The sequence below is a fragment of the Puntigrus tetrazona genome, chromosome 13 (assembly GCF_018831695.1).
Source record: "Puntigrus tetrazona isolate hp1 chromosome 13, ASM1883169v1, whole genome shotgun sequence".
Lineage (NCBI taxonomy): Eukaryota > Metazoa > Chordata > Actinopteri > Cypriniformes > Cyprinidae > Puntigrus > Puntigrus tetrazona.
The window spans coordinates 5,466,749-5,480,177 of record NC_056711.1 but is presented as its reverse complement, the minus strand read 5'-3'; the positions used below and the strand labels follow the sequence as shown (position 1 = coordinate 5,480,177).

At 39.6% G+C, this 13,429-nt stretch overlaps 1 protein-coding gene across 1 annotated transcript in view; it reads left to right on the top strand.

Moving 5' to 3' along the window:
• Window positions 1-1,147: 1,147 nt before the first annotated feature.
• The window catches only part of atrn (attractin), a 45,449-nt gene continuing 33,167 nt past the window's right edge, over window positions 1,148-13,429 (top strand). Inside the window, exons 1-8 of the mRNA XM_043254812.1 lie at window positions 1,148-1,619; window positions 5,780-5,863; window positions 6,108-6,221; window positions 6,942-7,070; window positions 10,692-10,894; window positions 12,641-12,809; window positions 12,913-13,003; window positions 13,139-13,382. Coding sequence (XP_043110747.1) covers window positions 1,357-1,619; window positions 5,780-5,863; window positions 6,108-6,221; window positions 6,942-7,070; window positions 10,692-10,894; window positions 12,641-12,809; window positions 12,913-13,003; window positions 13,139-13,382 — 1,297 coding nt within the window. The 5' untranslated portion in view covers window positions 1,148-1,356. The remainder of the gene's footprint in view (window positions 1,620-5,779; window positions 5,864-6,107; window positions 6,222-6,941; window positions 7,071-10,691; window positions 10,895-12,640; window positions 12,810-12,912; window positions 13,004-13,138; window positions 13,383-13,429) is intronic.

Here is a 13,429-nt window from a genome sequence, read left to right as displayed (position 1 = left end):
CCTTTTTCATTTTTCATGTTCTTTACCCAGCCATGTCTCTTGCCGTCTATGTAAATATGTTTATTTGTTTTTATTTATGTTGAAAACAAAAATCAGTCCGTTGGATTGGTTTGAGGTATAAATAAGGTATATGAATGCACTTCATCCAGTGGAGTGCGCCGAATTATTGTGACTTCTTACAAGTCAGAATTTAATAAACGTTCTATGATGTTTGTAAAAGTGCTTTGTTATTTTCTTAATGCACATTTTGCAGCGGTGTCCGGCTATAAGGCTTGTTTTATACTGTTATCATGCTTTTCCAGAGATGTTTTATGACACAGTGAAACACATTTTTATAAAAGCTGTTTCACTTTTGTTTTTAATGTTTATGTTTGACATGCTGAATACGAAAAACCGTGTCATGAAAACTAAAAAAAAGCTTATCTGTTATTACTCTTGCATAATGCTGAGTTAAAACAGTTTAACAAACACTAACTAAAGTGGGTCCGAAACGTCGGAAGTGTACATTGGATGAGTCTTTTTTGACTAGACCTACAATATTCTGTAATGTTCCTGAAAGCACTAGAATATTACAGCATTTTACCGAAATTTCTGGAGCGTTCCCATCCTTGCAGAAACAATATTGGTCCCTTTGTTAGTAAAAACCAATGATTAATGATAGGTCATATACATTTTAAAATACAACTATTGATGAAAATAAACAATATAATAATCCTTGGATATAGGAACTATTCGACTAATAAAACAAATGTTTTACGTAGTAGTATATTTGATGGTGAAATACCACGAAATGCCACAAGAGGACGCTGTGGAGCTGTAGTTAGATTATCTAGACACTAAAATTAATGTTTTTTAAACATCAGAATGTGTGGAATGGAATAGAAATCTTATCGCTTACAATTTGATCTGATAATAACAAAGAAATATTTGTGTAGAGTTATGCTTGCTTTATAATTTGAGGTCCCAAATATCCTACAGAGAATAACCCCGCTTCAATAGCACTGTACGTGTCTATTAAAATAGTTTTAATTCCTAATATATTTGATATTATATCTAACGTTTATTTAATTTTGCTCTGTCCCAATTACTGGATTGAATTACGCGCTCTTTATCAATCAATGCGTACTTCCGCATCTCGCCGAAAACTCGTCATTTCCGGGTGTCAATATGCGTCTCGGTACTGCAGCGATAAGCATCGGTAAGATGTGAACGGGAAGAAAAGATAAAACAATCTGCCTCCAAACCGAAAGCACGGGCTGCCGACGACTTTGACGACGCTGCTGTCATCCTTTGTCTCCGTCCACCGCGAGTGACTAGCAGCGGATTCGCCGCCGACTGTCAGCCGTATCTGCGCGAATGGCCGCGGAGGTTCGGAGGGCCCTCGGCCGGGGCTGGTGTCTGACGCTCGGCCCGGCTCGCGGAGGCCTTCACGGCACCGTGCTGCGATCTCTTCTCTTCATCACGGCCCTCAGCGGACTGGTCCGTCTCCCCGGGGCCACGGAGGCGAAGGAGTGCGATAAACCGTGCTTGAACGGCCAGTGCAACACCTCCAGCGGCGTGTGTGTGTGCGAGCCGGGATGGGTCGGGGAGCAGTGCCAGCACTGCGGCGGCCGCTTCAGGTGAGACGCGGGCGGCTCTTATTCCCAGCTGATGCTCGTGACATTGACACCGACGCGTCTGATGCACGGAGCTCTTTCAGAGCACGCTGTAACTTTTGTCATGGCTTGGTTTATGGGTGGTAATATTAACAACGTATCTTCAGGACTCGTCTTAGGCTATATATATATATATATATATATATATATATATATATATATATATATATGCACACAGGACCTGCCCTGTTTGGCTTATGACCCTGGCTGGGTGCTAATTTCGATTTCGTTACAGCAGAGCTTTATGTAGGCCACATATAAAATGTTTGATGGGGGTTCTGTTAAGTATATTTTCATTTTACATTTTAAATCCCCAAACCACCACAAGGGTCATTTTTATACATTATTATAGCTTTATACATTATATCCAAGCTGGAAAAGCAAGCTTTCCATTGTTGTGTGGTCTGTTAGGATAGGATACAAGCATGTATGTGTGAGATATATGTATAATGTACACACATACATATACTTATGAAAACATGTAAGTATTATTTAAATAGTTTGCACCAAAAAAGCAAGCAGTTTGTACGAGCCGATTGAGCCCTTAGACGTTTGCTTCTTGAAATATTTTATAGTTTAATATTTCCACTGAAGATTTCACACCCTTGTCGTAAATTAACTTTGTCTTGAGTCTGTCGTGCCATTCTTATTTGGTACTGTAGTGGGACTGTTAATAACTCATCGGCAGAGGCTTAAAGCTGACAAATGAACAGAAGTATTTCATGGTTTCGTTGCAATATGAATTTTGCCTCATGCTTCTCCATCATGGGATGCGACTCACTGATGGGCGAAGTTTGGCGGAGACACTGGCGACATTGGAGCCTTTGGGTCATGTGGGGTGAATCAGGCTCCAAATGGCTGCGAAGAGACAGGCAGACTGAAGCCAAACGATCATGTGGTGTCAATCATGACTCGAACACGGCCACGCTGGAGGCAGAGACAGTTCCTAACATTCTGCCATTTCATCTCGCTTCAGGAATGTCCCGGGCCTGCTAATGACCAGGAATAAAGCCCAAAGAGTGCAGAATAAATTTGCTGCTAGCTCTTCCTTTATGAAGATTTCTGAAAAGGAAGTGCATATCGGGCATATTGTGGCCTCACTCATCATCGGAGATTAGTAATATTCCATTATTTTGACACTCATCACAGGTTCTTTCATAATCCGACCCGTGTTCGTGTGTGAGGTTTAAGCAGTGATGTTGTGCAGTGAAACCCACTCTTTGGTACTTGAAAAAAAATATGAGCAAAATGCACAAATGCTTGCTTTAGCTGCTGCCTGTAATAGGTTTAAGTTGTATTAAATGTGCTAAAACTAAAACCAAAAAGCTAAATAGAAATGTTTAAAAAATATATTAGTGCAATAAAAGTGAACAAATCGCGTAATAAAGTTACTAAAGCTCCAACTGAAATTAAAATGACAACCAAAAATGAAAAGTCATATTTTAATATATATAGTAGTATATGAACGATGCTAAATAAGATGATGTTGGATGTTTGACTTTTGATATGGAGAGGATTTGTGCGTGATATGCACATTGAGGCAAAAATCGGTTCCTTCCCTACGAAAAACAGTTCAAGAAAAACGGTTACACAAACAGAAAATCATGTTCGGAATAGGTCCGATAACAACTTTTTTGTTGTGCAATGTATTGCCCCATAAATAATTGCGATATTGTCATTTTAAGACCATTTTATGCCACTGAATGTGTAATCATAATACAACAGCATAGTATCTCAAGAAGGCCTGACGACAGACATTTCATTCTTAAAAATATTTGGATCGTGGAAATTAAGTAGAAAAAAAGACAAATGCACAAAGAACTTTTATGGAGGTTTTTCATCTAAAAAGTAAAGCGAGGAGTATTTAGGAGTCGGATCTCTGTATGCACAAAGGCACAGATCCCTAAATAAGTGCATATCTGCAGATTAAACTTTTTTTTTTGTAGAGGGAACTAGCGCCTCATGACTACACCACGTTATGTGCTAGAAGCTGCAAAACACATAGGCATGAATGGAATGCAAAGAAATCTGGTATGGCATTGTTTATATATATATATCTGTACCTGGATGACCTGCTACTTCTGAAGTATATATTTGATGTTTACTTTAATGTTCCACGAGGCCATCAGAGAGGATTTTATTTAAAGTTATTTTAGTTTGACTTTATTATATACTGCCTATATTATTCATACTATATAGAACATACGTATTAGCGGTCGTGAATTATTCCAAATGCAAATGTAGTACGTGACTTTAGATGGACCGATGCATCGAAAGTTTTTAGACCGTGCAGGTATCTTTGTTTTGCAGTGCCTCTGAAAATTGACCAACGCTGAAATCCCGTTTTATGGGCAATTTTGTTTTCATGTTTGTCATAATTTCTGGATAATCGGTACATGCTGATTTGATTTTCTTCCATTTTAATGCGAATCTATTAATGGGAGTCTATAAATGGAATTCCATCCCAGGAGCCGCAGAAAAGCGAGGATGTGTGTCCTGCATGAAAGCGGTCATGTTGCATGCCGCTTGTCTTCTAATTTGCCGGCCCATTCATAATTCTGTAACATAATTATCAGCAACGGGATCTGTTTTAGTAAATGGCCTCTTTTTAGCGCAATCGTTTGGTGAAGTACAGAAGCCTGACTGTTTCCCCGACACCAGCCGCAGACACATGAGTCCGTACTTGCCCCAGAATGTCGCCCCGACCGGACGCTGCATTTCTGCTTTGTCCCGTTAAAGCGCGCAGGAGCTCACGCTAAGTGCTCCGTCTCTCAGCAGCTCCGTCTGCACTTAGCAAGTCTAATTCCCAGTAGACCCAGGTTTGCAATCGCTTATGGCAGACGGGCATTTCTGACGTTCGCTCGGCTGTCTCCTAACGTCATAAAGGCTGAATGGAGACAACTGCCAAACTGACAAGAAAAAAAGCACAACAGCTCAATTATTCTGCAGTCTTGTGGCCGTTATTGAACCTGTGCGCTTTATGTGGAGAAATACATGATGTGATTTTAATTGTTAATGATTCTAATGGGACATTGTTGAATGATGATCTAATCAGCTGGGTGGAAGAGTGCGGCGCTCCGTCGAGAATCGTGTCTCGGTTATGTGTGTTTGTCACAGCTGTCTGCTGGAGAGTGTATGTGCAGCTCCCACAGGATTGTGGGTGTGTTAATGAACTGTTTTTCAATGTTAACAAAGCTCCTTGAGACTGTAGTTATGGGCTTAGATACCTCATCACCGCACAATGCCGAGTAGATACTGCTTCCACACACACAAAAAAAACAGGCATTTCTACCAAAGTGGGGTTTTGTTTGATTCCTTAAAATATGACGAGGTGTTAAAGGAATGGTTTACTTGCCAAACATGTGCTTTCTTCTGCTGAACGAAACGTACGATATTTTGAAGAATTTGTGCAGCTAAATGGTTTAGGCTTTGATTTCGGTAGTATTTTTGGTCACACTTTATTTTAAGGTCCAATTCTTGCTATTGAGGAACCATTTGCTATGACTTTTTCCTCAAGCTGCTCTTTGGCTGCTTTCTGATAATTAGTAAGGTAGTTAAGTTTAGGTATCGGCTGGATTAAGGATGTGGAATATATGCTAAAAACAGCCAATATGTTGAGAACTAACTAGTTAATAGTGACAATTGGACCTATACTAAAGTTGTAATGTAACCCGGGATGTAGAATAAAGCACTAATATGTGCTCAATTACTAATAATAAATTCTATTAACTTTCACGCTAATAAGCAACTAGACCCTGTAATAAAGTGTTACCGAAAATCATTTAAGTAAACCCATAATTCCAAACCCATGTATCTTTTCTGTAAATGGTGGCAGAATTATCCATAAGCGTTTATAAAAGTGTCTAACATGGAATTCTGAGTTGGTTTCTCTTCAGTATTTCTTGTGAAGTTAGTTTCCTTATTGAACCTTGGCATGAGACACACCTGTTATTTAATTCCCCTATTATGTTTTTATTGAGGGCTGTTAAAATAGCTTTTTACAATTGCTAAACTGCAGGTGATTCACATTTGTCTTTTATAATAACCTGTCCCTTTAGGTGTATGTGCATGTGCTAGCAAACGTTTTCTGATTGGTTTAATAATGCTGCGCCTGTCATACACAGGCTAACGGGACCCTCAGGCTATCTCTCAGACGGACCAGGAAACTACAAATACAAGACCAAGTGCACATGGCTCATAGAGGGACAGTGAGTATTGGCCTGAAAATGAAACCATCGTTCTCAGATTAGAGGTCTAAACGTTAAGCCTGAACCTGGCCTGTTAACAAGACCTCGTGACCTCGCCTGACCTCACCTCACCTCCCATGCGTTTTGGTTTATTCGTAATTTAAACCCATTGTAATGTCTGTTTTAAGTCGTGCTATACAGAGCTCTGTGTCATGCACCTAGTATTTGTGTGGGTTGCGGCGGTTGATGGTTGTTTTCTTGACAGGCCGAACTCAATCCTCAGGCTTCGCTTTGAGCATTTTGCCACCGAGTGCAGCTGGGATCATCTGTATGTGTATGATGGAGACTCTATCTACTCTCCTTTACTCGCCGCCTTCAGGTATTCTCATCATTTCTCTTTATTTCTGTGTGTGTGTGTGTGTGTGTGTGTGTGCGTGAGGTGTAAACAAGACGAGTGAGATGGACCTGTTAATCCAGGATCAGATTAGAATACGGGAATTTCCGCAGGGGCCGCTTTGCTTCTCCAGCTCTCAAGCTCCTTACACCACATCAGACACAGATTTTGAACACGAGCATCCCGTGTAAACGTCCTCTAGGAAATATAACTAAGCTCTGGTGGAAATACCCTGATCCACGATTAATTGATTCTTCAGATAAAAGTCTGCAGCGTTTGACCGGTCATGTGATCTTACCATCATAGCATTAATATATACTACTATTTTAAACTTGCTCGTTTGTGTATGGTTTATTAATAATGCATTAATGAATGCTGAAATTAACATTAATAGTAGAAGTATTGTTTATTCTTAGCTCATGTTAACTAATAAACCTTACTGTAAAGTGTTACCTCAATAATATATAGTATAGAAAATTGCAATATAGTTGTTTTTTAGGCTTTTTGTGTAAAAATGATTGATGATCTAAGTATGAATTTGAATGATGACTCAAAACCCCAAACCTTACACTTTTTTTTAAAAAGCCCATCATAAAGTACACAACCGGACACTATTAAATGAGAAAGCACTAAACTAATCGGTCTGTTGGGTTCCCCGTCAGCACAGGTATGAAGTAATCAATGTTGTTCTCCTCCGTGTTCCAGTGGTTTGATTGTTCCTGAGAGCTACAGCAATGAGACCGTCCCAGAGGTGGTGGCACAGTCTGGTTTCGCCTTGCTGCATTTCTTCAGTGACGCTGCGTATAATCTCACCGGCTTCAACATCTCCTACAGGTAAGCTTTCATTCCCGGACCAAAAAAAAAGACTAATGCTCACAGCTGCGCTGGAGTTCTGCTCCAAAACCCAGCGAGCTGCCTGCTTTGACAGCGTCTTAAGGCATTGTGGGCACGCTTGTATTAAAACAACTCTTCCAGAATGTAGACGGCAACATTATGCTGCCAGCTGTCTTTTAAGATGCCTCAATTTTTTACACCAAGGCAGTATGGCATGTATGCAGTATGTCAGTGAAATCCAAGATGGCAGATGGACTGAAAAGTATCTATAGAAATTGATTTGGTTAAAAAGGTATAGGCCGCTTTATTTTAATATGTCAGCATTGACCCAATGTCTAATATGTACACTACAGTTCAAAATGTTTTTTTTTAACATTGATAATGATAAATGATAAACAAATCAGCATATTAGAATAATTTCGTAAGGGTCATGTGAAACTGGAAGCTCACTAGGTTAGGTTTAAGATCAGAGCTTTTTGCTTGTTACCGTCTTGGACTTTAACCTTCATTTATAACTTTCTTTTCCTGACCTATGAACGCTGGGTAATTTAACAACCTGCGTGTTTATAAGGAAGGTGTTTTGAAATCGCATACTGTATAATCGCATACTGTGGTTGCTTTTGAATTGCTTTGTGGCTCCATAATGGTGTAGTTAAACCATCCACGAGCTGGGACGGGCTCTTGATGAGAGCTGAGGATTCTGGGTAATGTGAATGCGGCATACACCCAAAATTAAAAATCATTTGCTGTCGTCATTTTCTCACATTTTCTTACATCATTCCTCTGTGACTTCCTTTGCTATGTGGAACATAAAAGGAGAAGTTTACAGTTCTGTTGTCAAAGACACGCTTCACAGAGTCTTGTATGGAAAGAGTAATGTTTTTTGAAAGAAGTCTTTTAGTGTAGTATTCGTTTGATTGGAAAAAAACAACAAAAAACTGTGAAATTGTCAAATATTTAAAAAATAATGTTATTTATAAACGTTATTTCATTGAGGCAAAGCTTCATTTTAAGTAACATTACATATTTTAAGGTTATTGTCAATGCTGAAAATAGTTGTTAATATTTTATATCAATATTTTATATTTTGAATTAATATTTTGGTGAAAATTAGTGACTTTTTGATAAACAGAAAATTACCACAAAAAAACGAAACCAAAAAAAATTCAAATAGAATTGTTTTTATATATTTTTTGCTATATTAATGCATCCTTGCTATAGTGATGTTTATAATGAATTAATTAATGTTTTAATAGTATTTTTTATATTCTGTAACAAAGACAATATGTGACCCTGGACCGCAAAACCAGTCTTAAGTAGCGTGGGTATATTTGTAGCAATAGCCAAAAATACATTATTTGGGTCAAACAATTTGGGTTGGTTTTTTTATGCTAAAAATAATTAAGATATTAAGTAAAGATCATGTTCCATGAAGATATTTTGTAAATTACCTACCACAAATGTATTGAAATTTTAAATGTGTTGTAAAATTAATGTAAATTCATTGTTCATTATTATTTCAAGTAATGTTGTTAACTAATGAACCTTACTGTAAAGTTACAAAACATTGTCCTATCCTTACAAACCATACATCGTGTAAAAACCTTTGAATAAATGTATTTAGCTTTAAGCAGGTGTATATCTATAATCTATAAAGTAGTTTTGAAAAATAGACAGTTATGACTGCTTTTGTGGTCCAGTTTCACATACATACTGTAATAATACTAAATGTGATTCATCAAGTTTCAACATGTTTAGATGTGATTCTGCTGGAGTTCCTCCACATAAGAGCGATCTGGAAAGACCCGTGAGTGAGTAAACGCTGACCGTTTTTTGAGTGGCCTGTCCCTTTAAGGCTCTGTGCGCTAGAGAACAAGAGCGAGAACAAGAAAATGCAGGTCAGAGTAATTTAAGAAGAGCGGGACAGAGGAAGCGCAGATGTCTTTGACCTCGGTGTCTGTGGCAGGGACCGCTCATGTGAAGTCCTGGCGGTGACTGCGGCGGTTTCTATAGAGACTGCATTTACAGGGACCCCCAAAAAAAAACAAAAAAACACTGGAGTGCGGTATCAATAGAACATCAAACACCAATCCTGACACGCACTGCAGACGCTCACAAAACCGCGCAAAGCTGAAAGACAGATGCTAGCCTGCCTGTTATTCTCTCCCCGTGTTCAGCTGTAGAGCGGAGTGAGCTGCCTACTAATGCGGCTGTTCAGGCTAGCGCCGGCGCAGGTTGTGTTGAAACAAACAGTTTTCACCTCAGTCGAGCTCCTCCCCAGGTTGCTTATGGCGTACCTTTCGAGCTGCAAAAGCAATTATTAACTTAAGTTCAAACATTAACCGAACGTCTCTTGTAAGGTTAAGTTCGGTTGTTGTAAATCCTTTATGGACAGGGCAGTGTGACGCAGCTTTGCAGGACTGCGTGTCGCTGCGGCTACATCCGAATCGAGACATTTTTAGCCTAGACTAAATGTCCGTTGTATGGCCAGGCGCTGTTTTTATAGGGGAAATGGACAGACAATATTGGCAACATGTCATGTCTGCTGAGCACAATGTCTAACTGTGTGCTGGAAAAAGTCAAATGGCCAAGCAAATAGTGTAACAATAGGCTTACATAAGGTGTGGTGGGTGCAAGGAAAATTAGTAATAATATAATAACAACAGGACTTTTGCCTGTACTGCATTACAAAGTTGGTGAACTGTTGGTTATATTTTATGTTTGATGGATGATATGACTATGTAAATTTCTGTTTTGCGGATTTTTTTAATTCAATTATGTATCATAGTAAAATTCTGTATTGGGGGAAAAAAATCAACATCATTTTATTAATTAACATAAAAATGCTTTAAGTACACATTAAGTAGACCAGTTGTAGGTTGACTACTTGATTTTATATAAAATTATAGTATATATTTATTATATTTACTTTGAATTGGCTTTTTGCATTTTTGTTGTTTTAATTTTAGTTTTAGTACTTTTAACTTAATTTGAAATGTTGCCTCGACAACTAAAATAAAAAGTTTACGCTGCATGAAATAATATTTCTGTTCGGTTTTGTATGCATTTCAGCTTTATTTCAATTGCTAAATAGCTTTAATAGTTATAAATCGTGATTTGCAAATTGCAATAAATGATTGTAATACGCTAGAAAGCTGCAAAGAAAGCTTTAGGTTAACACAAATAGTTAAACATTTAGTACCGTGTCGTTTTCAGCTTTCAGTTGTGTTTGGATGTAATTTTAATTACAATTGTAAATTTGAATTTGTATTCCGAATCACTTATTTAAAACGTTACCTCAAAATCACGCAGTTATTTAACAGGTTATCGCATTTCCCATTAATGTCATAAAGCCCTAGTTAGTAGTTAACTATAAAGACACCTTCCTGAGAATAGTAAACATGTTGGCTCTGTCTTTGAATGAGCAGTCTGGTGCATCATCTTCAGCGCTGGCCAATGGCTTGGAGCTGTTATCAGGAAGTTGTGGCCAAACGGTGGCAGACCACACGCAAGTCTTATTTAAGCAGCTCTGCAGCACACATTTTAGTTTCGGTCTGGCGCATCGGTACTGATGTGAGACTTGTCGTTTCATTGATTTCCGTGTGTTTGTGATCAACTCAGGTTAAACACGTGCCCCAGTAACTGCTCCGATCGCGGGGAGTGTCGTGTGGGGAATTCCAGCGACTCTGTGCAGTGTGCGTGCGAGGACGGCTGGAAAGGAGAGGCCTGCGACGTGCCCTACTGCTCCTCCGACTGCGGCGTTCCTCTGCGGGGACGGTGTGACGGCGCCGCCAAACGCTGCCGGTGCAAACCAGGATGGCAAGGTGAACATTCGTTTGACTGCTGGACGGTCCTGCTTCTAACACGCATCGATGCATTGAGTTTCAGCGTTACGCATGCTACGATATTTACTTTTAGTCGCCATTGCTATGGTTCTAGCTATTGTGAGAATGACGCGAGATGGGCTATTTACGAATTCTGTACGTAGGCTCTATGACGTTGAGAGTCATTAAGGAAGCTGTTCATCATCGAATTTTGTTTATAAAGCTCTTGCAACTCGCTCGTAGTTCTGGGAATTTGTAGATGTTTTTTTGGTTTGGCTAATTGTTTCCTGGCTCTCTTCCCCTTCGCCTCTCACAGATCTCTCTATCTCGGTCTCGCCCCCTCTAGTGTTGTTTGGTTTCGCGTGAAAGACAGGACTCTGTGTACCGGTACTGTTTGTCCCAGGGCTGTGCTATTCGGTGATCAGCTTGTGTTCTTATACTTCGCTTGATTGTGATCGGCCCTGATAAGAAGAATGTGTAAAAAGACAGGTGCTTTGTACATATTAGCACACATTTTTAAATGAATCTCGGTACAAAGAGTGCTGTATGTTTAAATCATGCCTGCACTGAAATAAAACCCAGTGAGTTATGTGCCAAATGTTAAAGGGTTACTCCGCCCCAAAATGAAGATTTTGCTGTTAATAACTTAACTCAATGCTGTACTAAAACCGTGAAAGATGTGTTTGTTTTCGGGAACATAATTGAAGATGTTTTGGATGAAAACCGGGAAGCTTGTGACTGTCGAGTAAAATACACCGTCAAGGTCCAGAAAACTTTGAAGGGATACTCCATCTGCCATCAGTGGTTTATATGTAAAATTTTGACACAACAAGATTTTTTTTTGTTCGGAAAGAAAACAAAACTAATGACTTTATTCAACAAATTCATCACCGTCGCAGCATTTTAGAGAATATCGCTGCACGCAAGTCTTGATACAGGGATACAGGATTTTCTATGCTTTTTATTTGTTTTCTTTCTGAATAAAAAGTATTCTTTCCGCTTTAAGTACTACAGTTGAATCAGAGATGGCAGATTGTGCTCTGAAACACATACGCATTTCTACTATTAAAAATCATGAAAAAAAATTATGATGATCTTGAACTGAAGAAATGCCGGTAACTCCCAGATTCTACTGAGTTCAACACCTCAGACTCGGTAACTATTGGATTCTAGAAGTGGAGAAGTGCAGCAGGTAGAATTGGCTACAACAGATGTGTGTTCCTCCTTACAGCTAATAACTGTTGAGGCTGCTGCTATTTTGACTCTCTATATTACATCACAAGTCTGAGGTTTCATAATTGTGAGTTTCTGACTTGTAATTGCAAGGTTGATGTAGACATGAACTGTTTTTAATTGTAATTATGGTAATCATGACAAGCAGCCACCAAACCTCAGTTTTAGGAAGAGTGTCTCTCTCTCTCTCTCTCTCTCTCTCTCTCTCTCTCTCTCTCTCTCTCTCTCTCTCTCTCTCTCTCTCTCTCTCTGTCTGTCTGTCTGTCTGTCTCTGTCTGTCTGTCTCTGTCTGTCTCTGTCTGTCTCTCTCTCTCTCTCTCTCTCTCTCTCTCTGTCTGTCTGTCTCTCTTTGAGCCACCCTGACTCATGCTTTAAGTTCCTCCATGATTTTATATTTGCAAGCATAGCCCTTTTGTGTCTTTTATTTTTATAAATAATTGTAATTCTGTAGATTTAGCCAATTAGCCATTTTTTAAAAGTAAAGCGCTAAATATTAAAGTGTGTGTGTTTTAGGCCTGGACTGTTCAATAACCGTACCAGCAAATGTTTCCTTCTGGACACGTGAGGAATACAGCGGACATGGCTTGGCGCGGGCGTCCCATAAGGCTGTGGTTCATGAAGACGTGATGTGGGTGATAGGTGGACATGTGTTCAACTACACACACTACCTGATGGTTACTGCGTGAGTACACACACACACACACACACCAAAACACACTGGAACATGGTAACTTTACGGGCTCAGAGTTTCACTTTCTCCTTTGCTCTCTGTGTCTATTCCTCAGGTTTAACATCTCCTCTCAAAGCTGGATGTCATTAAACCGGTCCGTCAACTCCGCAACTGGACGCTACGGCCATTCACTCTCCCTGCACGAGGTTTAATTGATTGTGTTCTATTCTAATGTCTTCATTATGGACCATTGTATTTATTTCCTGCGTAGACCAAGCTGAGAGCTGTTTCTGAAAAACGCGCTTCCTCATGAGCTCTTTGTCTTTTTTGCATGCATATAGGATAAAATCTACATGTACGGTGGGAAGATCGACTCCACGGGAAACGTGACCTCAGAACTGTGGGTGTTCCACACGCTGAACCAGTCGTGGGTTCTGCTGAATCCGCACGCTAAAGAACAGTATGCCGTCGTGGGCCATTCTGCACACACCGTCTATCTGGACGAATCGGAGCCCTGCATACTGGTCGTGTTCGGACACTGCCCTCTTTACGGATACATCAGTCAAGTGCAGCAGTACAACATTGGTCAGTAGTGAACAGAGCTGGGCTTAGTGATGAATATTGCTGCCTTA